This window comes from Pygocentrus nattereri, chromosome 26 (assembly GCF_015220715.1).
Source record: "Pygocentrus nattereri isolate fPygNat1 chromosome 26, fPygNat1.pri, whole genome shotgun sequence".
Classification (NCBI taxonomy): domain Eukaryota; kingdom Metazoa; phylum Chordata; class Actinopteri; order Characiformes; family Serrasalmidae; genus Pygocentrus; species Pygocentrus nattereri.
Window position 1 is genome coordinate 15,582,864 of NC_051236.1, and position 26,596 is coordinate 15,609,459.

General features: G+C 39.6%; 2 protein-coding genes across 4 annotated transcripts; both read right to left on the minus strand.

Annotated features, from left to right (window-relative positions):
* Nucleotides 1-1,616: 1,616 nt before the first annotated feature.
* Nucleotides 1,617-4,759, minus strand: trim107 (tripartite motif containing 107). Its single transcript, XM_017697777.2, has 2 exons — nt 4,413-4,759; nt 1,617-3,259 (listed from the first exon to the last, which is right to left on the minus strand). The coding sequence occupies exon 2, from the start codon at nt 3,237-3,239 to the stop codon at nt 1,785-1,787; it is 1,455 nt and encodes a 484-aa protein (XP_017553266.1). The 5' UTR covers nt 3,240-3,259; nt 4,413-4,759; the 3' UTR covers nt 1,617-1,784.
* A 2,460-nt stretch (nt 4,760-7,219) lies between these two features.
* Nucleotides 7,220-25,657, minus strand: zgc:123305. 3 transcript variants are annotated; one of them, XM_017697907.2, is made up of 20 exons: nt 25,536-25,657; nt 18,278-18,478; nt 17,267-17,362; nt 16,935-17,176; nt 16,168-16,275; nt 15,406-15,514; nt 14,414-15,305; nt 13,710-13,803; nt 12,784-12,995; nt 12,534-12,627; nt 12,341-12,410; nt 12,141-12,233; nt 11,585-11,658; nt 11,291-11,429; nt 10,027-10,175; nt 9,848-9,934; nt 8,582-8,734; nt 8,148-8,262; nt 7,964-8,067; nt 7,220-7,791 (listed from the first exon to the last, which is right to left on the minus strand). In XM_017697907.2, exons 2-20 carry the CDS (start codon nt 18,467-18,469, stop codon nt 7,650-7,652), a joined length of 3,165 nt encoding a protein of 1,054 aa, XP_017553396.1. In that variant the 5' UTR covers nt 18,470-18,478; nt 25,536-25,657; the 3' UTR covers nt 7,220-7,649. The 3 variants fall into 3 exon arrangements, with proteins under 3 accessions (XP_017553396.1, XP_037391043.1, XP_037391044.1); XM_037535146.1 differs by lacking the exon at nt 25,536-25,657 and adding an exon at nt 18,659-18,748; XM_037535147.1 differs by lacking the exon at nt 25,536-25,657 and adding an exon at nt 18,678-18,698.
* Nucleotides 25,658-26,596: the final 939 nt, after the last annotated feature.

The following is a 26,596-nucleotide window of genomic DNA, read 5'->3' on the forward strand; positions in this document are numbered from 1 at the left end:
CAAAACGTCTGAATAAATCATTGAGATGTAAACGAGAGTCATTCCGAGTGGTTTGATGGGAAGCTGTTCATTGTAGAGAGACTAACAGATTTCTTTATAGTGGTGGTCGAAGATGTCACAATGTCCATAACACAAATACAGCAATTTTCTCTACTATCCAAAACCACAAGCGACACGTGCCTTCTGAGTTTTATATGTAATGTTCATGATGGTAAAATAGTCATATATGTGGAAAAATACATTTCTTATGGGGGACTATTTTGCCTTTTAATGTACCCCTCTGCCATGAATGGAGAAAAAGAATTTGATTTAAAATTATTTATTTAAAGACCTGATCATAAAAATATTACAAAACAGTGTGTTGGACATCAGGAGGCATACACCTAACCATTTCATGTAGCAACTTTCTGTGCGGGATTTTTTTAATGCAGTGAACTCTGCAGACATCTGGTTCCTATTACCACCACTGTGAATTATTCTGACTTGAGAAGTTTCTCTAGAACGGAGCATTTTACAACAAACCACTCTGAATGGCTTTGTTTACATCTCAAATATTTAATTATGTAGGATTTATGAAGAATCAGTGAAGTTCCTCTTTAAACTGACACAATATTAGAACTTCATTGCAGACAGGGCTCGATTTGAGAGATGAGGTGGTCTTATAAAAAAATATAGAAATAGTGGGACTCCATACAAAAATCACTTTCGATGATTAAGCCCTTAACAGGCCATAGTTTTATTACACACTTCTGAAGAATAGTTCCACCAGTTTGCATTGAAATCTCTGTACTTACTGAATAATAAGCATTTGTATGCAATAAGCCTGGGATTTGGGGTAGTCATGGGCTGGAGGTTAGGGAACCAACCCAGAGCCGACAGCACATGACTGAGGAGCAAGACACCTAACCCCCAACTGCTCCCCAGGCGCTCCGGGCAGGTGTGCTCACTGCCCCTAGTATGTGTGTGCTCACTAGAGTGTATGTGGCGTTTCACTTCACGGATGGGTTAAATGCGGAAGTGGAATTTCCCCGTTGTGAGACTAATAAGTGTCTCTTAATTTCAGAGGGTTAAATATGACAGTGTAATTTATTTGATTATCTATTACTCAATGCATAGGCCACTCCACCCACTAGCATCTGAAGTTGACCAAAATGTTTACGTTAGACTAATTTTATATTTATATTTATAAATTTTATATTTATATATACATTTTATATTTATAAATAATGTATGTATAATGTTGCAGGGGGTGAAATATCCCATTCTAAATGGCTACCATGGATAAGATGCATAATGAATAAGATGGGTATAATTACACCGTAGCATTGTCTATGTAATGTTAATGTATGCTAACTGCTAAGCCATGTTGTTAAGAAGTGATGCATAACTCAGGAGTGTAAAATTTTGTCAGCATCAGCATCTACGTGAGCAGCAAGCACCCCCTACATCATGGGCTCCAGTGTAATAGCCCCACAGTAGTTACTTAGAATTAAATGATAATAACAATGATAATAATATTGTATTAGTGTTTCCCTGAACAATAACAATAATAAACAAAAATAACATGTTGTTTTGGAACAAAACTATAACAACAATAAAGTAAAAGAAAGAGTCCCTTGTAAGTAAACAAAAAAACTGCAGGCCTTTATTTTATTTTATTACACTGTAAACAGCCAACAGCAACTTTTCAGGGGTTCATTCAAGCTTCTGTGTACTATATAGCAGTTCAGAATAACCACAGATGAGCTGTGTCCATCACAACAAATATTACAAACGGTTTAACTTTATTCACACAGTGTTATTCGAGCTTTAGGCTGTCCAGACATCATTCTTACAGCCAAATAGACAGGTTCAGTGAAGCTCACACTGAAGGTATATATGTGAGTTTTGGCTCCACTAACATTGCTAATGCTGTAAAATGCCACGCTGTTGGTGCTGAAATTGAGGCGAATCTCCACTTTTTGTAGAAATGGGGTGCGCATGAGTTGGGTGTCCTTTCCTCCCTCATACGCCCTAAGTAAGTTATCACACCACATTAAGCACCAAGACCCACGGCTACTCTCTAGACCACTACCAGGACCAGAGCGAGGCAAACCCCCATAGCACAACCCAATGACCCAGGAGCAGCCCTCTGCCTGTAGGCACCAGCAGTGTTCTCCTCTGGAAAAGTTTTGAGAGCTCAGAGCCTGGAGAAAGCTTGTGAATCTTTGGGGTCCAGCCGGATATGGTTGCTTGGCAACACTGAAGGACACTGTTTTGAGATCCTCGGAGAGGACAAGGCTAGGATGAAGAGTCTCTGCGTCAAAAGTCACTTCCGAAGGGTTGAGAATTGCTTGTAAGCGACGCTGGACAGCTCCAAGTTTGAGACGGAGCTGGTAATTGCGGCGCTCCATTTCTCCACACATGTTGGTCAGGTTAGTGTTCGCCTCCACATCACTAAATCCAATTTGTGCAGGTTCAACAATTAAGTTGGCAGCACATGCCTCAACACCCTGGATTCTTTCATGAAATCTGTCATCATCTTGCTCTTCCAAAAGCATGCTAACCTGGAGCTCTGTCTCCTTTAGTTGCTTATGAAGGTCTGACAACTTTTGGACTGTGCTCTCCACAGCCTCCTCTCTGGGCTTCAGCTCAGCTTCTAGTAGTTCCATCCCTGCTGTGCTATAGCTCCTCAGAACTTCCACCATCTCCTCCAGTAATGTCTTCATCTCTGCTCTAAGGTCAGTGTTCAGTGCCTTGACTGCAGCTTCTCTTTCCTTTGCCTTGGCCAGCAGCTCATCCACAAGAACAATCTTGGCTTGGAGGTCTGGCATTACAGGAGTTAATCTAAGTCTGTGTTTGCTTGGCTCCACAGTGTCCTCTTCTATGTTGTTCACCATGTTAGACTCATGTTCTGCCTGGCTAGAGGAACTTCCCTCATGATTGGGATCTATTACCTGTACTTCTCCTGCCCGGAGTGAATCTTTAGCTGTTTGCTCGATGGTGTCCTCATAGCTCTTGACTATGTTTCTAAGTTTAAAGTTCCTCTGTGGGAATTCTGTATCCTGGTACTCCAGTCTGCACTCTGGGCAGTGATGCTGAACGTCAGATCCACAGCCCTCAGAGACTCGGCTCTCTTCCACGCAGGTCAGGCAAAACGAATGTCCACAAGGAAGGGTGACAGGATCAGAAAACAAACTGAGACAGATTGGGCAACTGAGCTCCAGTTCCAAGGAGCTCTCCGAGAAATCTAAAGCCATTGTGTGCACCTCTGGTAACCCTGTGGGACATAGAATATGCATGAAATTATGTGTTTTTACATTTAGATAAATACACCAAAGTCATTGCTTTAAAGCAGAAAAGGCTAAACATACTGTCTAAATCAAAGGGTAAAATTAAAACCATCCAATTCATTTTAGGTCTCTGAATTTCGTATGAACAATTTCTTTTCTCAGTGGGGACAAAAAATGTAAATATGTATGACTGTCTCAGACATGAGGCAACATATTCATAACCATCTCATATAATAACTTCCTGTGAAGACATCTGGTTCCTATCGCCACCACGGAGAACAATTCTGACTCTGTAAATTTCTTTAGAATGGAGTATTTGACCTCTAACCACTCTGAATGACTGCTAACATCTGAACGACATCTTAATCGTGCAAAAGTTTAAAACATTGGTGGAATTCCCCTTTAATAGGACGTTTGTCTGGACAGGTTTTACACTACACTCTTAAAAATAAGGACTCTTTAGTAAATGAATGGTTCTATATAGAACCATTTACGTATGTAAAGGGTTCTTTGCATGGTGAAATGGTTCTTGGTGGAGAATGTTTATGGTTATATATAGAAACTTTTAAAATGGTTCTATGTAGCACCAAAATGGTTCTGCTATTGTTGCAAGCTTGACATCGTAACAATAAAATAACTCTATTGTCCTCTACAGAACCATGTTCAGAAAGGTTCTACAGAACCATATAGAATACAAGAACCATTCCACCATACAAAGAATTATTTAAGCATTCAATGTTTCTATATAGCTAGAACTCATGGTTCTAAACCATCCACCAGACGTTGCTGTGAAGATTTGGCTGCTCAGAACGGCCGTAATTAAGAATATGAATAATTTGAGCACCTTTTCTCCGACAGGGAACAGAATCGAATGAAATATGTGGCGTCAGTTATGCCACCTCAGCAAAGCTTCTAGGCCCTCGGACGACGGGGAAAAAAATCAGGAGAAACCAAGAGAGAGACGATATCCAATGGACGTCCATCACAAAACCAACTTTACAGCGAGGTCCATGAACCTCTGTCTGCAGTAAGTTTCGTTTCTTGAGTATCTCTGTTTACTTTTGCCTCGTCCATTGACTCCATGACAACCGCAGCTAGCCGAAAACAGCACAACTATAAGAAAACAAACCAATGACTTGCCTTTTTTGTTCAACCTCCTTTTTGTTCACTCACGTCGTAATGGACCGTGTAGATCAGCCATATGAGACAGCAATGGATTCCCCTCGTGATTTGAGACCTTTGGGAAGTGCACACCTGTCCACGTCGGTGTCTAACGCCCGGACTCGGCGCTTATGGGTGGGCAGTGTGCTTCACCTTCGCCCGGACTAAACATTAGCTGCTGGGAGAACCCGCCCAGTAAGGTCCGCGAGATGCCCTGAACTGGCCTGCAGGAGCTGCTCAAGAAAATGTCAGCAGTCTTCGTCAGCGTGGAGCTGCTGGAGGAGCTTACAGTGAAAAACCACGGAGTCCAACGAGCATTCAACAAGGAAGTTCCACTTCACGGAAGTCGAGATAACGGTATGCAAATATAGATCCAATATTATGGCTCATAACCCAGATTATAGATTATAACCCACACGGGCGTGTCTTTTCTCTCTATGTGAAATGAACACAGTGTTTCATTCCAAACACGAATATAGATTAAGCCATTTTCATATGTTTACATGTATTTCTTTTTTCCATATGATGATGAATGCCTTCTACAGGAATTACGACTAGAAAAGCAAAATGTTAAAAGTTACGACCCTTAGAAAATTTTTTAACAAGTGCTACAATAAACAATGCCATGTCTAAAATGCAGTATCTAATCTAATCTAATCTAATCTAATCTGATCTGATCTGATCTGATCTGATCTAATCATTTTTGCCACATGTAGTACTCCTGTAGCACTGTTTTATAGCAACCTATAATAACGTGTAGTAAACTATATCCATTGTATGTATTTTCTAAAATATTCTTATAGGAATCCTATAGTAATTCCCGTAGCATTTTCATTTTTCAAAAGAGAAAGATGCTCCAGTTGCTCCATACAGAAAAAAATACATTATATGTGAGATATAATAATATAAAATATTCTTTCATTCCAAAATGTATTCCATATAAGTTGTGCCATGAATTGGACTTGATTTTCTAGCACATCCTACTGATGTTTGATCGGACTGAAAACTTCGTCACGTTCCTCAAGCCATTCCCAAAAACTGCGTGCAGTGTGACCGGGTGCATTATCCTGCCTAAAGAGGCCACTGACATGGGAGAAGACCGTTGCCATGAAGGGGTGTACCTGGTCTGCAACGATGTAGAGTCAGTTGGCACGTATCAAACTGACACCTACATGAAAGCCCTGACCCAAGGCTTCCCAGCAGAACATTGCCCAGAACATTACATTCTCACACTGGCTTCTCTTTTTTCCACAGGGCAAACTGGTGTCACCACTTTCCCAGCCATCCATGTGATGTAAAGGAAAACGAGAAAACTTCTTCCGTTGCTCCAAGATACAGTTCTGGCGCTTGCATGCCCATTACAGGTGCTTTCCTTTACAAGGTGCTTTCCGTTTTTATCATATCACGTACTGTCTATAATTGGAATTCGGTTAATATGATTTGTTCATTATTTTGTAATCTAACTCTTGAAGAACCACCTTTTTATAGAGTGTAGGATGGTATACCTGAATCTCTCTTCAGTAGGAGTCTTACAGTAATTCTGAAGGAACATCATAGTTATCCTTTATTAGTTATAAAGTTGGACTAGGTTTTTGTGTTTAAACTGAATCTCTCTGAAAGTAGAATTTTAGTCATTGTGTATGAGTGAAGCACAAAACATCTTTTTAGCTCAAGTTAATATCAATCAATCAACATCAAATACGCAAATATATACCTACATAAAAGCTGACATTAAGACTCCATCTATTCGTAAGGAGTGAGTAAAATAACTCAAGACATCCTATTCCCCTCTTTCATGTAACACTGAAAGAGTCATTCCTGCTTAAGCCAAGCGTATCCACTGAAATCTTTTTCTATTTGAGTCCAAATGAACATTTGTGGGAATTACAGCAGCTGCAGCATTTATGATGAACTTATCTTGCAGAATCTGGCAACTTATCTTGCTGTGGTGGCACACTGGTCAAACTGCGTGAAGCTACATGTTTGACGTATACAAAAGGTTTCACATATAAAATGTTGCGTGCTCTTGAAGACATTTGTGTATATCAAATGTCTTTAATTTTAACATTCTGGTCTACAGGCTTATGCTGAATGCAAATGGGATTTGTTTCAAATACATATAGAAATAGTGAAGCTGATAGCTATGGACATTTTTTTTCCAAAATAAAAGTTTAAATTTGATTTCAAAACATGAAAGAAAAAAGAAAAAAAATGCTCCACTCCCAAACAAGCGGTTTTCAGCAACAACAGAGTCTCATCATATGTGTATCTTCTTCAGTCCTGCTGGAACAGATCTCAGGTGGCTCCTAATGAAACCGCTTGTGAGAATAATGACGAGTGTGTCAAGCAGCATCAAGGCAAAGGGGGCTTATATCTAAAAGAATTTAAAGTAAAGATATTTTGACTCTTTTTCTGTGGTCCCAAGGAATTAAATTAAATATCATACAAAATATGTATGTAAAATAGGTAAAATATAGAAAAATCTTTATTTATACTATGCTTTCTAAAAGGATGTGGCTGTCTCAAACCTTAACCCCTAAATTTCAACTTAGTCCCATTTCTGGTACTTTACATTTTTTTGAGCTGGAAGATATTGATTTATTAAAAATGAACTGGGGGGGGGGGGGGGTTACCGAAAATGATGTCACACATTTTATGTCACTACTGAAATACAGAGTATTAGTTTATTGCTGGAGCCTTATTTTAGACCTGAAATAAAACTGCAGCCCTGTCCCTCATGGCCACATGGTGAGCAGTAGCATCACTTATGATGAAGTGACAAAATGGAATGTTCATTCATTTATTGAATAAAATAAACATAATTAAGGTACAGAGTCACTCAAACCAAAAGGATTTTGGTCTAAAGTCCAGTTACTTAAAAGTCTGAAATGTGTTTTGAACTCTGAATTTGGTAGAATGATCCATATAGAGATTATTTTTCATGAAAAAACAAGAGAGAACACTTTTTCCTTCAGCTTAGACTTTGTTCTTTTCATTTACATTTTTGGCATATTAGCAAAGACAGAAAAGTTTAATTCATTCAGGCTACGCACAGCTTCGTTATGCAAGGCACTCCTTTGCATTGTGAGCCCATGGGTTCATTCAGTGGTTTAGTGTTGTGATAATAAAGCAGACGGGCAACAGGTATAGAGTATGAAACCGAAACAGGGAGCAGAGATAAATAATTAAGAAGGAAATCAGAGAAAGTGTGGAGATCTAGATGGAGGAGAAGTCCAGTTCAGGTAGCGGCTCTCTCCAGTAGGAGAAATGACTGTATTCTGGGTAATCAAAGGATGTAGGCCGGCCTTTACAGAGCAAGGGAAAGACATGCTCCACCAACTCACTCAAGTGAGAATACCTGTGAAACACACACACACACACACACACACACACACACACACACACACACACACACACACACACACACACACACAAATACTTTTCATGAATGGTTCTAATGTACCTGTTTTTGCGTACTATTGCTAATTACTTTTTTTTTTTTTTTTTTAAAGTACTTGTGTTTCACTTACGAGGACTTGTAGCCTTTGCTGTTCTCCTGTATAAGCTCTCCTTTAGGATTCACAGTGAAGATTCGTGTCTCTGGTACCCCAACCTTCTTATACGCGAACACATCCTACACCCAAAAAATCCACCCAAATCTTTTACTCTCTGAGTAACAAAACGTAACTAAAAAACATTCCGAGTCATGCTTACATTGATCCTGTTGCCGAAGGCAGCGTAGAATGGATATCTTTGTGGACTGAACAGGTCTCTGATGTCAGCCAGGCATGTGATCTTAAACACCTCTGGCTTCTTCTCAATCACCTCCCTGCATAGAAAATATGTTGTTCAGAACAATATCCTACAGATTTCAGTTGTCCTGTGCATAGAAAATACATCCACATATAAAACCTTGTATCTCCAAAATTATAATTTTATAGGAATGTCAGTTAATGTAACAATTTTATTCAGAGCTATATACAGAGTTTTAACATTTAAAACAATGTACAAGACAGATGGCACTTATTATCCACTGTTGACAATTACATAAAAATATAAAACATGTGAAAAGAGGAGACGTTAATGGAGGTTTTGTTCTGACAGCAATCACATGCTGGACAAATCATCTAATATGAGTGTTGATGTACCTGTGTAATGCTGAGAATAAGCTGCTAGGAGCAAGGAGGACAGGCCCTTTAGGTAGTACGATGCCCTTGTCATTGACCCACTGCAAGTAGCCCTTAGTGATGTCTGCCATGCCTATTGCACGAGCTGAACAGTACAGGAACTTGTAGCCATTCCTGGAGAAAAGCAGCACATACATCATCAACCTTATTAACACACGGCACTTACCATAACCATACTATGATTCTGTTGTATGGATATGGATTTCAGTAATCATATGCTGAACTGCCAGTTTATAAGGTACCGTTAGCCTATGCTCATTGGCCATTTTATATGAAACACCCATCATATAGAGGCACTTTGGAGGTACTGGCTTTTGCTGCACAATCTATGGGCTCTCTGCCCTGTACATCAATGGAAAGGGACTAATAATATCAAATACCCTGATGCTGTGATCTTCACAGCATGCCTACAAACTCTACAAAACACACTGTTCCCCTAGTTTAGGCTTCTCAATTAAATCAAATTAATTGCTTAATTTGGGAGAAAAGTTTGTATGCACAAGCCATTTAAAAGACGAGAGTCAAACAGGTGACAAATTTTGAAACAATTTCCTTGTAGCATGGTTCCTAGGAGAACATTTTACTCAATTTGACATAAAAATTCTGATGCATTCTGGTGAACTCTGCAGAAATACAGGGGTAGATGCTGTAAAATTCTACAATTGATATACAAGTCATGTCCAAAAATTACAAATTTTTAAAGATATTCTGATATTTGTTAAAAATCTGTTTTTTTTCCATGCTAAAAGGTTAATGTGTATGAAATTTGACAGACGTTATTTTTAGACCCCACATGCATTAAATATATAAACCACTTTACTGATTATTCAACTAGCTTGTATGTTGTGCTGGTACAAGTGGAACAATTGGAGAGTTTCTAAACACTGTGTATGCTTACTGATCTTTTTATTAGGCATACCTCATTGAGGCACTTTGCTACTACGACCATGCCACAACATACATACCATGACCATGTTAGCAGCACTGCTGTGCAGCAAATGACCCACCATCCAAATCATATCGGGCAAGCACTGGTCTAGTGGTGGCCCCTTTTCCATTGATGAATAAGCTGGGGTGTAGCTGACAAATAGTTTGGTGGGTAATTGGCCAATGAATGTGGGTACAAGCTATGTGTAACTGTAAACTTTGTGTATGTTGATAAGTGCTGAGTGTGTAGTATGTGCAGCATGAACAGAACTCTTCTGCAGGCAGACTCTTTTCTCTTACTGATGTATTTTGTGGTAGAGCTTGGCAATGCCCTGGTGCGTCCAGTCCTTTCCAAACTGTGGAAGAATATGACCCAAAGCATCTGACCTAGCATTGAACAGATTGAAAAGTGTTACACATACACAGACATATTTTTGTCATGTGTAATCAACCAAACACAAATGTACACATATACTCACTTTGTGATGGTTCCATCAATATCTGAGATTATGACTTTATCATCCCAGTTCCATAGGTAGATAGCTGCTTCACAGCGACAGGTGCCCTGGTACTGAGTGGTCACACTGAACACAATTTTGTTGGCTCCCTCACGTAAATTAAGGCGCTCCTTACACACACACACACACACACACACACACACACACACACACACACACACACACACACACACACACACACACACACACACACACACACACACACACACACACACACACACACTTTTACATACTGTACAGCTGCTACATTTTTTAAAGAATAAATTACAACCTCATTTCCAAAAATGAGTTGTGACCCAATGCAAAATGTAAATGAAAACAAAATGCAAATCATTTAAACCCTATATTTAAAAAAAACTTAAAAATAAAACAAGACAACATATCAAATGCTAAAACTGGGATTGAGGGCATGCTTACCGCTGTATTGCACCACCTCTTCTTTTAACAACACTCTGTAAGCATTTGGGAACTGACCAGATCGATTGCTGTAGTTTTGAAAGTGAAATGTTTTCCAATTCATATTTAATATATATATTAAATTTAATATATATTAAAATATATAATAATATTTTTTTTTCTATAGAGCTATGCTGTTGTAATATCTGCAGAATGTGGTTTTACATAGTCTTGCTGAAATAAGCAAGGACTTCCCTGAAAAGGCAACATTTGTCTTACAGGCAACATTTGTTGTCAAAACATGTATATATCATTCAGCATTAACAGTGCATTCACAGATGTGCCAGTCACATCATGTGCACTATTGCACCCCATACCATCACAGATGCTGGTTTTTGAACTGTATGCTGCCAACAAGTCTGATAGTCTTTAGCCTGGAAGATGTCCATGGTTTCAATTTTTGATTTGGCGGACCAACACTTTTAGGTCCTATTTTTATATAGTTTCTTCTTTGCATGTTAGTTTTAGCTTGCATTTATGGATGCAGTGATGAACTGTGTTCACAGACTGTGATTTTCAAAAGTGTTCCTGAGCCCCTTCAAACATTTCCACTGTAGAATCATGTCAGTTTTTAATGCAGCCAATACTGGTTATCAGCCTTGTCCCTTGTCTGCTTTATCAGTAGGATTTTCACCCATGCTGTTAATATTGTTAATATCTAGTTAATATCAACTGATTTTATCAGATAAATGATCAATTTTCTGGCCCTAATCATAGCCAACAATAACACTTATATAGAGTATCAAGATGGCCATGTAACATCTCTTACTATCTGTTGGGAGGTGAGACGGAGCGATTTGCGGTACATCTGACTCAGACACTGTGCAGTAGTCATGGTTTCAGCTATAGTCTTCTGCCTTATAGAGTCAGTACCATCATCATCACTGGACAGCTGACCCGAGTGATCCCTACATACAAAAATACAATATAGAACTGTGAAGATTTCATTTTCACAGGAAAAGTGCGCTGTGCCATTTTAAGACAATATGGAAAAGAAAAACAATGTTGGGTCCATTGTGCCTAAAGTTCTTGAGCTCTGAATAAGCTTAGAAATGGAGCTTACTTGAGTAAGGGTGGAACTGGACGTGCAGAAGATGTTTCTAGTTGGTTTCCGTTTGAGTCAGGCTTTGAACTTGGCTGAGAAATATTGTTTAAAAAAAAAAAAAAAAAAAAAAAGAGAGAGAAATACACAGACTCTGATGATATAATTGCTAATCCAGGTAACTCTGCCATTATCACTAGATTAAGCCACATTACTCACACCAGTAGCACAAACATGAGTACGAACACTGTAGTTTCAGATTTCCCTGGCAGCCAACTAAAGCACGTTGTTAAATTTAGCCTAGCTGCTACTGCTGGCTCAGTGACTGGAGTTAGTGTGAGTGGTTCAGAAACATCAGTCCACACTATCACTGCCAAGTATAGGTAATGAAGCTGAGAAAGACAGAGAAGAAACGAGATAAGATAGAAATCAAGCAATTCAAGCTAAGTAATTCACAGACTTCTCTAACATTAAGTAACAGAATACAGCATGAGGTCCAGCGTACCAGTCCCCAGCACTATGTATGACTCTGCTGTTAGCAAAGCTTTAACTTTGACTCTCTTTTTAACAGTTGTACCTGATTACTGTTCATATCTCTCCTTCGCCATGAAAACCACCAGCGGCCAGACTTCTTAGGCATCTTATCCTTAATCAGCTGTTCAACTGTACTCTACAAACAAATAAGAGGTGATGTATATTTTTCATTCACTTACTGATCCAGGAGCAGATTGCCGTAGCCAAATTCTACAAGCTTATACAAACAATAGGGAGGTGTACCTTTGGCAAATTCTTCTGGAAAGCTTGCATTGACAGAATCATTGGTGCAGCAACAGCCCAGTTGTAATAGCTTAAAAATAAGTAACAAAAAATCAATTGTAGAAAGAGCAGGTCCTTTCACTGGGGAACAGATATAAATACTGCAATAGTCCTAAAACAACTAAACACGATGTAAAACTGGAATTGCACCTACTTTGAGTTAATGCAAAAGACAAGGTTTGGATCATCAATAATTCCAGGGTTGCTGACAAGGTCTTGATACTTTACAATATGCGCCATAAACTTCTCTGCAACAAAGAATAGCAAACTGAAACCCAGAACTTTTATTCTAAGGCTTCATAAGTCAACACTTCTTACTGAAATCTATTCTAGGAGGTTTTCTCCTTTTCTTCTCCTTGTTCTCTCCTGCCAGATACTTTTACCCACACTTTCTCTTTTTCTACCTTTGTTGATCTGCCTGGAGTGGCCCTCTGTCCCGCACAGAGACATGGTGACATCCAGTGAATCAGTAGTGGCATCTGAAAGATAGTCTGTCCCACTGTCCACATTGCCACTGCCCAGTGACTGAGGAGACTGCTGGCCAGACTGTGGGGAGACTCTGGGTGGATGGACAGAACTGAGCTCAGCACCAGACCGTGAGGCTGATTCACTGTCACTGGACAGAAAGACAAACAGACAGAGAAAGGCGTGGAGTTAGGAAAAGTGCTGGCGTTGCTATTATGATCATTCTAATAACTTTCCATAACTGACTGGATTTCTCTCTGAGTAAAGTGAAAAATACTCTATACAACCCACCACTAATAAACAGCACTGTATGTCCTCATGAAAATACAAAAGGGGTTCCAAAGATTGGAACGGTCATAATAATTTATTTCATGTGCTCTAATAATTTATACAGCATGTAGCTAAATATTACAAATCACACATCAAAAAGGTGGTTTTGATTGTGAGGTGATTAGGTATTTGTAAGGTGATTAGTTATTTTCAATATATTAAGCAAATTGGGAGCAAATTATAGAAGTAAATAGATTTCTTACTGTAATTATCTATTGACAATTAGCTTTTTGTTATTTACCTTGAGATTTGATCACTGTTTGTGAAAAATTAGGCATTTTGGATATTCATTAGATTACAACTCAATTCTATACAGCTTTTATAAACATTTTACAATGCACAACTCAGGCCTACATTCTAGAATCACTGGTTTTGTTTTAGCAGCTTCCTAAAAACTAATAGAATCCTGTGAAAGTGCACAGGACTAACATTCTAATTCTACACAGTGGTTTTACCTTATAGATTTGATTCTAAACTTTTGACAGGTGATTTCAAATGTTCGAAAAACAGAATATAACAAAAGTCAAGATCTCACCTTCTGGGAAAATAAAGTGCAACCATCTCAGGGTCGAGATTGGACAAGTCATCTAAGTAAATATCTGCTGGTCCCAAATGTTGACTGCGCTTGCCTATAAACAAAAGTAAGTGGAGAAAGAGGAGTGAAAACAAAACTCGTTTGTCTACAATTAGGACAAGTAATGTGATAAGGGGAACTCACAGATTTGTCATTTTCTTTTGCTTAAATGGCTAAACAGTAAACAAAATAATTCAGAGTGGTTTGGTACAAAATTCCCCATTCTAGAGAACCTTCTTCAGAGTTGTTCAGTATTGGTGATAGAAAGCAGATGTGTGAAAAGCTTAATGCCTCTAAAATCTCCCTCACAGAAAGCTATTACAAGAAATGGTCATAAATACGCTGACTGATGTTTTACAATAGCTTTGAGAGAATACTTTGGCCTAAGACTGAATGAATTCATATAGGTTCACCAGCCATTTTCAGGAGTAAATGAAATGTCTGTATGTATGTAGTAGTCATTACAACCCCTGGTTCCTATTATCACCACTGTAAAGAAATCTGATCATTTTTCAACAATTAACTATTTCACATCAAACCACTCTAAATGACTACATCTCAACCACTGAATTACGCAGAAATTATGAAACAACAGTTGAATTTCCCTTTAACATCAGTAAAATGCATTACTGTAATAATGAATTTCTCCATGTAGGTGAGTGTACCCTTTTTCTTATCCTGCAATTCCACTGCTTTAGATGGAGGCTGGGAAAAGCCTGGCTGCTCCTCTAACTGGATGACTGATTCCACAGGACAAGCCACTTCAGCACTCTCTGCATCTTGCCTGGTTGGAGGGCTTTCCATGCTCACTTCTCCGTCCTCTTCAGCAAGTCCTTCTGCGAAAGGTTCAATACCACTGTCTCTCTCCACGAACACTGCCCTTTCTGTTGTGCTCTGGTGAGCAGCCTCAGAAAAGGCATTGATTGTGCTGACCGATGTTGCTATTGTTTCTGATGCACCCACACTAACACCAGCCACTGAGCCTGCAGTAGCAGCTAGGCTAATTTTGACAATGCGGTTTAGTTGGCTGCCAGGGCAATCTGAAACAACAGCATTAGTATTCACGTTTGTGCTAATGGTGTGAGTAATGCTGCTTAAGCCAACAGCATTAGCATAGCTAGTGGTATTGGCAGAGTTACCTGGATTAGCAATTCTATCATCAGAGTCTGTGTTACATGTGCTAACTGGGTTAGCTGTGTAATTAGTCATGGCATCATTGGTGTCCTGTCTGCCCAGCCCTGACACCGGCAGCTGGTCAGAACAGTCCACAGGCTGTAGTGTCTCCACCAGAGGCAGCATGAGAGGGGAAATCTGGTGTGTGGGTGAGGAAGTTCCTGAGGTATTATTCGGGGTGGAGTGTGAAACGCTAGGTAGGTTATCTGATGGACAGGGCTCTGTTACAAAAGTCCACGGTTCCGGCCTCACCACGGTTACCGTTTCCGTTTCCAAGCAGGGCTCTGTATCAAATGAGGCCTGGCGCTGAATGGTGCGAAAGTAAGAATGGTCAGAAGGGATGGACGGGGAGGAGGGAGTACGGGGCTGTTCTGCCTGACACACCTGCATCAGTGAAACACAGAACATCAGTGAGTTTTGACTTGCAAGCACAGTATGTGTGATATGTGCAATGCTGAGAACACTTGCAGAGAAGCAGTGGTACCTTTGGAAAACCACCCCAATTCCACTGCATCTGAGGCCCCGACGTCTCCTGCGGCTTCACCAACAACTCTGAGTCACTCTTAGGAGACGATGGCCGGCTAAAGAACACACTGAGAACAGGGAAAAATGCATTAGTGCAGTGACAGTGTGGGGTGTTAAGTATTGAGATGTTAAGATTGATTTGATTGCATTACAAAAAACATCTATTTTCAGTGTTTTTTTCTTTGAGTGAAAATATGCTTTAAAAACAAAACCTACTGTTTCATGCAGAGACCAGAGATGTTTCATGTCAGAGACCACCCTTGTTTGTTTATTTTTTGGTGAAAATGGCCACTCATTTTTTAGTGTGAGAAAAAATATATATTTAAACATATTTAACAAAAAATTCAATCCCCAGAGCCGACAGCACATGACTGAGGTGTCCTTGAGCAAGATACCTAACCCCCAACTGCTCCCCGGGCGCTGCGGATTGGGCTGCCCACCGCTCCGGGCAAGTGTGTTCACTGCCCCCCCTAGTGTGTGTGTGCTCACTAGTGTGTATGTGGTGTTTCACTTCACGGATGGGTTAAATGCGGAGTTGAAATTTCCCCATTGTGGGACTAATAAGGGTCACTTAATCTTAATCTAATCTTAATCTTTAATGCTGGTCTCTTTGACTTCAGTGGTCCTCACTGCCAACATCAATGACTATGTTTGAGAAATTATGTCTGAACCTGACTGAGCTCATAGGATTTTGTCAAATATTTTCAGCTCTAGTTGTTACCTCTCATTTGGAGAGCACTCTCCATCAGAGTGTGGATGTGACACTCTGGTCTGACCTCCTGTCAACTCCTCACTCTGCTCCTCAGAAAGAGAGTAGTACACAGACTTACTGCAGAAACACACACACATACACAGACACACGCACCAGTGTCTAATTAGATCAGAATATACAGAGACTTGACAAATATCCAGAGAACAAAAATGGAAAAACTTTATTTTGCTAGAATCATTTTCTATATGCAGAACTGACACAAATTACTGGCAATGTCCGATTCAGTTCCTCCTCTAGTTTTAATGCTGGCTTTAACTAGCCCTCGTCCACTATGCCTTGTCACTTCCCCTCAGAGGAAATCCTCAGTTTCTTAAGGCCATTCTTTTACTAACTCAAGTAAAGTGTTAGATGAGTCTGGAGGGGTGAGGGAGGCCGGTCTCAGCTTCAGCAGCAAAACTTGCCCAGAAATCACTGTGACAAGATGCATGTCCTTATACAAACAAAATAATTATGACAGACAAAGCTATACACGCTTTTAAAATGCTTAATAAGTTAAAACCATGACATTCGATTTACAGAACTAAATTATGCACTGTTAAACCACAGCATGACCAAACTTTAACTAGAACATCATAACAAGCACCCTGTAACAGTTGGGATTACACATAAGTAATTCAAAATTATATTTTAGAAACTACACACCAATAGTTATTTAGATCTTTTATAAGCAACAGCCAACATTCTAACAACAGCTTCAGTATAACGATTGCTCTAACCTTGCCAACAACGGCGACAAAGACTCTTCATTGAGGATGTCCTGCTCTGGAGTCTCTCTCTCCTCTGAGGATGAGCTGCCATCCTCATGCAGGTGTGCGTCAGAGCGAGCTCGTCTCCTCCGTCGTTTTTTCCGCCGGTTGGAGGAAAACAAGGTGGTGCTGGAGGGAGACTCGGCCACCTCGGAAATTTCTGGAATTTCAGTGGGGATGGGTGAGGTGCAGAGGTGTGCCGGCACTGCAGCCTGATAAACACAGGTATTACAGATTTATTACAGACCATTGTAACTAAGATTGTACCTAAGATTAAAAACATTGACAGTTTAAGACAATACCTCCAGGTTTTCATTCTCCTCCACGAAGAATGCCTCTCCATTGTCCCCCAGTTTCATGTGCAAGTCAATCGGATCACCATTGATTTCAATATCCACCTGGAAATATGCTGGTATTAGCTCATCATAGGATTAACCACACCAGATATTTTCAAAGTATAAGACTGTAAAATAATCTTCCTCTCATCAGTTTTAAAAATGCTGCTCTTTACACTGCTGTTTGACCAGGGGTGTAATAATGCACACTCACAATAGAATTCATAATAAGGGTTCACGATTAATTACTGTCATGATATTGTGAACAAAATTTGAATAAAGGAAATTAATGACCATTCCATGTCACTGTTCACCCTACTTATGGGAATACAGTTGGAAGCTGTAGTGTTAAAACAGTGCTGTTGTTTGAAATGGCATAATTAAGGGGCCCATCTACTACATTCTTCTTGGATTTTACTTTTTCTCCTGAGGTCCACTTGTGAGATCTGTGTCTTTTTATGTTGTCAGAAGAAAAAGCAGTCAAACCTGAAATTTCCTATGACTTATAATAACAACAATGGGCAAAGCCAACCTGCTGTAGTCTGGCTAAGGAGATTACAGGCCTGATGTGCAAAAGGTACGTTTTGACACTAACAGTGTTTACATCAAACAAGATTCTTGGACCTTCAATAGAGCACAGCTGATATAGGCCATCATTGCTATTGTGACATCGGGGCAGTTAATCAAACAAACAAACAATCAATCAATCAATCAATCAATCAATCAATCAATCAATCAAATCAATCAATCAAATCAATCAATCAAATCAATCAATCAAATCAACACTATTGCCATATGAACATCATTAAGGTTTTTTGGGTGTATCCAGGCCAGAGAACAGGGGTATGCTGATATTGTGGACTACTACGAATATCTAATATTTTTCATGTAGACACATGCATCCCTCTGTAAAAGCACAAACACTGACAGTCTCTACATCCCATAAAATATCAGTCTTCCCCCATCACTGTTCCTTACCACTTTCTCCTTGGAGCGCAGAACTCCCAATTTTCCAAAGCGCACATGGAAAGGTGAGCACTGGAGACTGCCATCTGGCTGCCGCACGACAATGACATCAATGCCCCCAGTGAGTGTAGCAGGGTTCAAGCCACGGTAAAGCTCCTTTACTGTTACAAAGACTGTCTCCGCTAACTGCCCCACGTAGTTCATGGTCTGGGACTGAGAGAGAAAGAGAAATTTTAATTCAATGATCAGAATATTCACAAGAGTACAAGGAAAAGCTATCAAACAGAAAAAGAACTACAGTACACTGCCTGCCATTCCTTAATCATTTTATCTTACAACACAGAGCATGACCTAATCACAAAGAACGTAAATGACAACTAACACAAATAATACCAAAGACAACGTATCATACGCTCCTTTTGTTGGGTCAATCTTCTGAAGCGTCAAAGCCAACTGTGATGCTTTAGACACTTAAATGCAGTATCAACCTTTGGTTTCAAAGGCAACAAATAATCGTAAGTTCCACTTTCACACTCCACAAAGAGGTCAAAGTCTGGTTCTACTTCAATGGTCGCAATACATCTTAATAGCCACATGAAGTAAAGCATGACTGTGCACAAACAGGTAAAAATGAATTCATTCATGTAAAAAGGGCCCATAGTCAGAGCAAATTCTTTTACATTCAGCATCTAAACTAGCCTGTTGTTTTCAGAGCATTCCAGTCGATTTCTGATTACAAAAAACAAAACAAAAAAAAAAACAATTGCGTAACTCCTTGGGGGTGAGCCTTTGGCAGGCTTTGGCAGTGCTCCATAGATGTACAAAGAGCATCTGGAACATGGTTGATTCAAAGAGCAAATATCTGGAGCCATGTGGTCTTCAAACAAAGATACTGGATAGAAATAACATCTAAGCCAAAAATGTTTATTTGTTTCATCAGTCAGCTTTTATATTTCTGCAGCTTCATAAAGAAACAAGGCCTTGAGCAAGAATGTGAAAAGAAAAAGCTCTGTTCAAGTAATATGCCAGCTCATCAGTAAGCACTGAGGTTTGTAACAGCAGCAGGCCCAGCCTTTGACACTCGACTCCAAAACATTTCTGCCTCAAAATGATTTTTCTTTGGTTTTGTGCCTCACTGCCAGGTGTGACCATATTAACAAGACTCAACAGGACTAATGACAGCAGAACATGCTGGAACTGTGACTCATCCCAGTGAAAAGTGCTTCATCATAGGCCAGCTCTGAGGATTGTCACAGACATAATCTAACAAAGAACACAAGACTGGACCAAGGAGCCTTAACCAAGACACCCAAATTGTTTTAACAGTCTTAATCGTCAGTCCTTATCCCAGTTTCTGTCTAGCAAACTGCAGGAAGGCCTGGATGACACCTCAGGTCAGCTTCTTATAAGATTCTTAAATTTAGGAATGCATGGATATGGGGGTTGTGGGCCGATGCCAATATCTAATAATTTTCCTTATACATATCTGCCAATGCTGACAAAAACGTTTACAAAATTTAGAAATCAGGAATAGATAAGTCTGGATTATTATTACAGAAAAACATAACATTTATTTCTATGGGGTTACAAATGTAACAAAGTGAATATAATGCACAGCAGCCCCTAATCTAAATAAAGTCAAATCTAAACATCTGTCCAAAGCTGTTGCAAATGTCTGCTAATACTAATATGGTTCTGGTATCATTTTGCATCACATTTGCATTATAAATGTTTTTTATACAGCTGTAATCAAATATACAGTAAAGTAATTTGACACAGCTTGTTTTAAACATTGTCTGAACATTATACAAACAACAATATGCACACTCAGCATAATCATTCATTGCATTAGCACCAATTTGCTGCTAGTTTTAAAGTCACCGCATGCTTCACAATGACCGGGCATTACTGGGTCTTACCAAACATGTCAGTAAAACCACAGTGGAGGAAGCATGAACTCTTACCCACAGAGACGGATGGACATATCCCTTCCCTGCAAAGTCTGATACCCTCCACCCTCCAGCTGCCATCCGTGGGCCAAAACCTCCGTCATCCCCTGACCTGGGTCACTCTACTGGGCTCCTGCTAACTGCTAATAGATAACAGCACTACCTCATAGACGCCAACAAGCACCTGGAGTACCAGTTTTAGGTAGTGCCAATCATTGTGCATGTACTCTCTGTTCGCTTGCTTGCTGGCTGATAGCAGCAGTGTAAGGTCTGTATGTGGAACAGACAGAGGGGCAATACTGCTGATAATGACACTATGAGAGAGACCCAGTACATTCAGCCCCAATCATGCACACACACACACACACACACACACACACACACACACACACACACACACACACTTCTTTTTCAGCAGTCAGGTCACTCTCTGTGTCTCTTTCTTTGTCATTCAGTTCTCTCACGCCCATACCACACAAACTACACACAGTCTGGCTCTAAAAGGCACCCAATAAGCCAAACACAAATGCAAATGCTTGTACACTCTGGCCAAACATTAAAACACACACACCCACACACACACACACACACACACACACACACACACACACAAACACACACACCTGCTGCACATGACAATTAGGCCAGCAGTTTGTGACGGACTCAGCCATTCTTTTCACTTTGCCTTGTGCGCTTATTCACAAACAGGCAGAGGCCTGTGTGTGTGTGTGTGTGTGTGTGTGTGTGTGTGTGTGTGTGTGTGTGTGTGTGTGTGTGTGTGTGTCAGAGACACCAGAGGTGAGTGATGGATAACAAACTGTGGGCACCTTGCCAAATAAAAGACAAGCATTCAAATGGACTTTATATAAACTTTATAAGAACTGGTTCTTCACAATGTCACTGCACCAAAACAGGTAAGACTGCGGTTTGATTGTATCTCTTTTTCAGCACAGTACTCATTTTTAGACATCTAGACAGTTTTGAGCACTGATTAATGCTAGAGGTGGGTGATATGTCAAAAATATAATATCATGATATAAAGTTCCTCAAATTTTCACAACAAACAGTATGTGACAATATTTCTGTTTCATAGTCATATTGTGTCATATTTTTAAAAATGTTATAAAATTTTTTTATATTTTTTTTTAGATTTTGTTTAGAAAAAGCATTTTATGATATAGTTTATCACAATAAACACTGTCATATTGCCCAGGCCTAACAGCATCTATACCAGTGGATCAATCACACAGCACAGAATTTTCATTTTTAGTTTTAGCAGTACATAAGAACAGTTAACAAAAGCTTTATTAATTTTAATGTATGCTTTTTTCTAGCTGGTTCAGAGTGTTGTGAAAGGACATTGTAAAATACATAAAAACTAACTTTGGTTCTTATTATTTTTATTATTGTTGTACCCTTTGGTAAAATTTTAATAATAAAGAGGGAAATCTATTGATTTTTCAAAATGTTTGCATATTTCCATAACATATGTAAACATGCACATTCAGAGTGGTTTGATGTTTTACACTTAGTGTAAAAGCCTCCTGTGAGGTAAGTTATAGTGGCACTGTACACCTTAAACATCTGGTTCCTCTCAGCACCTCTGAGAACAATGGGTTTCTTTAGAATGGGAGGTTTCATTTCAAACCACTCCAAATCACTCTGATTACATTTGAACATTTTAATTATGCCAAAAAAAACCACAAAAAAGTCAAATTCTTCTTCAGGAGATTTTTAACACGTTTTTCTTTACGCATAAATTACAAACAAAACTCTGATATCATGACACTTTGTTATATTTGGAAAATAGTATGATACTGAATTTTATGAACACCACCAGACCTAATACTGATATGCTGTAGAGCCAGCAGATGCAAATAGTTTGGCTCCTCTGCAAAGCCCTAAAACCCAACACATCAGCTGAAAGATAGCTGAGAAGTGACACAATAAAAAAAAAAAAAAGCAGACAAGGTCAACTAGGAATATGCTGAAATACAAAGTACATGGAAGCTTTCCTGGATAATGTGAATCCCTCTTGAGACAGTCTGAACATATTGCCCTGCATGCAACATCCATAAGTGCAAATCAGTTCATTGCTGCTGTATTAGTACTTTTTCTATTTGCCTTTGTTACTGAAAACGTTACCACAAACTTCAGTGGAACTTCTACAGTGGTTGCTTTGCTCAGGAAGAGGAATTGATTAAGATCCTGTGCATGGGTCAGCAAATAGCAAACACAAACAGATTCACCAAAGTACCTGCAGAAAATAGTTGTTCATGAAGATTATGCTAATACGAACATTGTTTAAAAGAAAGGTACACTGTGAACACATTTTACACATTTGGAAAAGTCAGTCTGATTAAATATCAGCTACACATCTAGTAACATCAAGAGAAGACTCACTCAGTAAACTTAAAGGGACCATAAAAACAGTTCCATTATGCTGTGCATTTACTATAAACACTACACTACAAAAACACATACAGACACCCGTTGCTGACACAGCCGTTCAATTGTACACACACAGCTTGTATAATCGCTACAGAAAACCAGTGACTGTTGAATTGGAGTTCTGAGGAAGCCACACATGAACCTAAGGTCACAAGACCCAATGCCAAGCATCAGCTAGAGGGGTATAAAAGCCCCAGCCCTGGGCTGAGGACTTCCCTGTTAATACCCTTAATTTCAGTAAAATGTAGAATCAGCAGGTATCTACCAACACTGACAGTCAGACAGATAGATCTTCAAGTAATGGATCAAATGCTCATGTCCTATTAGGATGTAAAGCCAGTAGAGATGCTATTGCTTGTTTAATGCAGTCTTTGATGAGTCTATAGGTTCGGTCACAATAATGACAGATCTGAATTATTTACCTACACAAATGTGAACCATCATGTTCCGATCTGAGTAATACTGGTTCTGAGCAATGATGCATGTAATGTGAATGTAGCCAAAGTGGCTCAGACCTATGTCAAGGCAAAAAAAGTCAGATTTGTACTATATCTGTCTGCTTAGTTAAACGCCTAGCTTTGGGATTTATTAAAAAAAAACAAACAAAAAAAAAAACAACATTTTGCCACGTCTCAACTGGTCCCTGATGCCATAAGACCACAAGCTGTGTGTCAATTTGTTTAGTTTTGAATGTAAATTTACCAGTAACCTTTATCAATGTAGCACATGAATATCTTTAAGTATCTGTTTTTAGCTTAATGAAACATACAGTGACCCTCCACAACACATCAACTGAAATTAAGCCTAGGACTGCTGTTAGATAGTTATCAACCTAACAGCATTAAAAATATGATGCATTTTAACAGCTTGCAATCCTGTATTTGATAGGATACTTAAATACGAGAGATACAAATACATTCAAACAAGCCAGTATATCTAGCAAAACTGCCATTACAAGCTACAGCTACGGAGTTAGAGCTCGCTCACCAGCCGAACAGCTACGGAGTGCTGGTTAATTCATTACTGCTGGTTTAGTCTCCTTCCTGTTTCATTTGCCTTTGTTACTGAAAACATTACCACAAACTTCAGCAGAACTTCTACAGTGGTAACTTTGTTCAGAAAGAGGTCTTGATTAAAGATCCTGTGCATGGGTCAGCAAATAGCAAACACAGATTCACAGAAGTACCAGCAGAAAATAGTTGTCCATGAAGATTATGCTAATACAAACACTGTTTAAAAGAAAGGTACACTGTGAACACATTTTTGGAAAAGTTCCAAAATTCCATTATGCCATTTATTTACTGTAAGTACATTGAATGTGGGGGCAGTCGTGGGCTGGAGGTTAGAGAACCTACCAGCGATCCCCTGAGCTGACCGTACATGACTGAGGTGCCCCTGAGCAAGGCGCCTAACCCCCTACTGTGCGTCTTCACTAGTGTGTATGTGGTGTTTCACTGCACGGATGGGTTAAATGTGGAGATGAAATCTCCCCATTGTGGGAACAATAAGGGCCACTTAATCTTAATCTTGAATGTCCAAAAGTATCCAGACACCCATGGTTAACACATGCATTCGTTTGTGCACAGCTTATATAATCTCCATAGAAAAGCACTGACAGTAGAATGGGATGCTCCGGAGAAGCACACGAGCCTAAGGATCACCAGGCCTAATGCCAAGCGTCAGCTTGAGCGGTGTAAAAGCCCCAGCATCGAGCCGTAAGGTACCTTAATACCCTTAATGCAGAGCCAGCAGGTATCTACCAACATTTGGAATATATATCAACGGTATAAACACTGACCGTCTGCTAGAAGATCTTCAAGTAACGGGATATGGATTCTATAGGTCTATAAGTTCGTTCCCATTAATGACAGATCTGAGTCACTTCCATACAGGAATGGGAGCCATTAAGTTCAAAAGATCCGATCTAGGCAACGAATTGGAATTGAGCAACGATGCATGTAATGTGAACGTGGCCAAAGTGACTCAGATCAAGGCAAAAACCCGATTTATGCCACTCCAGCCTGAATATGTGAACGCAGGTTATTTGTCTGCTTAGGTAAACGCCTAGCTTTGGGCCAAATCAGCATTTTGCCCCGCCTTAACTTGTCCCTGATGCCACAAGCTGTATGTCGATTTGGTTAGTTTTGAATTCATATTTGCAAGTAACCTTTATCACAGTAGCACAGGGATAACTTGAAGTGTGTGTGTGTGTGTGTGTGTGTGTGTGTGTGTGTGTGTGTGTTTTGTAGCTAAACGAAACATGCAGTGACCCTCCAAAACAGGTCAACTGATGATACGTTTAAACTTTATTTGCAAGGTTATAAGAGCGTGGAACTCTGTATTTGTTATGAAACCTAAAGACGAGACATACAAATACATTCGAACAAGCCAGTATATCTGGCAAAACTGCCTTTACGAGCTACAGCTACGGAGTCATGTTCGCTCACGAGCTGAACGCAGCTAGTCACCGTGTTGTCAGTCTGACATCAGGACAACCCCTAACACCAATAAGGCCAATGTTAACCCTTTACAGCCCAGCACCAAGTCCGCTCAGATAAACTTATTCTCCATTTCTCCAGCTCGCCTGCTTCTCCTTCTCATTCCAATCTCCCGTCCCACCTTAAATAAGGGAACCGAAACGTCCGAACTCCAGCACAGGCGACAGAATGTAACTGCTGCACCATTTAAGGTGGAACGGAAAATTCCTAGAAAAAGCTGGCGAATAAGTAGTTGGCTCACTCCAGCCTTCGGTTTTTCATTTAGAAATGAAATAACACTTCATGTCAAGTAATAAACTGTGGTATATTAACAAACATGTTTATCATTTATCAAGAAAAAAACATCATAAACGCTAAGGCAGTTTCTCTTACCTTCCAAACCTCGACTTCTGTAGGTTTCAATCAAACTTCCGGACGCTATGCACATATACACACACACACAAACGACGTGATGAATCCGTAAACACGTCAATCACCGTTTCAGCCAATCCGTGATAGTCATTTGTCAAACCCCGCCCTCTGGCGCTCGGCTGTTTATAGCGCGGATCTGTTCAATATCAATAATGACCACTAGAGGGCGCACAAACTCAAAGCACCATTGACGCCACCACACTGACAGCAAGAGCAGCTCTATATGTGCTTCTTGCTTCGACTTCCATTTGGTTCACACTCAAAATATACATAACTTATTTATTGTTTTATCGTTTACATTTTTGCTTAATAGACTCTATTAAATCTACACATCCTTTCCTCAAATTTAGGTCTGTATTGCAGAAGACACAGCTGTACTATATGCCTGTACTATTCAAAAAGATGAAGTGATGTATTGTGTATATCAAGGGTGCCCACACATTTTTATAAGGAAAATAAGAATTGGATAGGTTTTATATAGTGAAATACCATTTGCTTTGGCCCACAGACCACACACTGGGCAGCCCAGGTGTGTGTATGTAGTTAAGTTATATATTTGTGCATTAAATCATTTGTGGTGATGGTTTTGTTTTCTAAATGGCATAAATGCCTAATTAAAGACTTGGTCCACTGTTCTTGTTTCTAGGTCAGTTGTAAGAGTCCATATCTTTCATATCTTTGGTGGGGCAAACAAACTGTACTTGTGCTGGACACTGTTCTTTACTGTACTACACTGAGCGTCCAGGCCTACACTTATAACAGGTCTTCCCACCACCATTAAGACAACTGTTTGAACACTGTGTAAACACTCTCCTTTCCAGACTTTAAACAGGCCCTACTAAACTCTTATGAGTGATATCTAATAAGCCTAATGTAGTCAGTTATACACAACACTTCATGTAACACTTCTACTATTGAACAGTGGACCCACTGCATTTGTAAATATGTATGTAAATAAAGGAGGATATTTATATTATCAGATAAATAACCCTTCGGCATTGAGAAAACAGTATTTTTGCCTG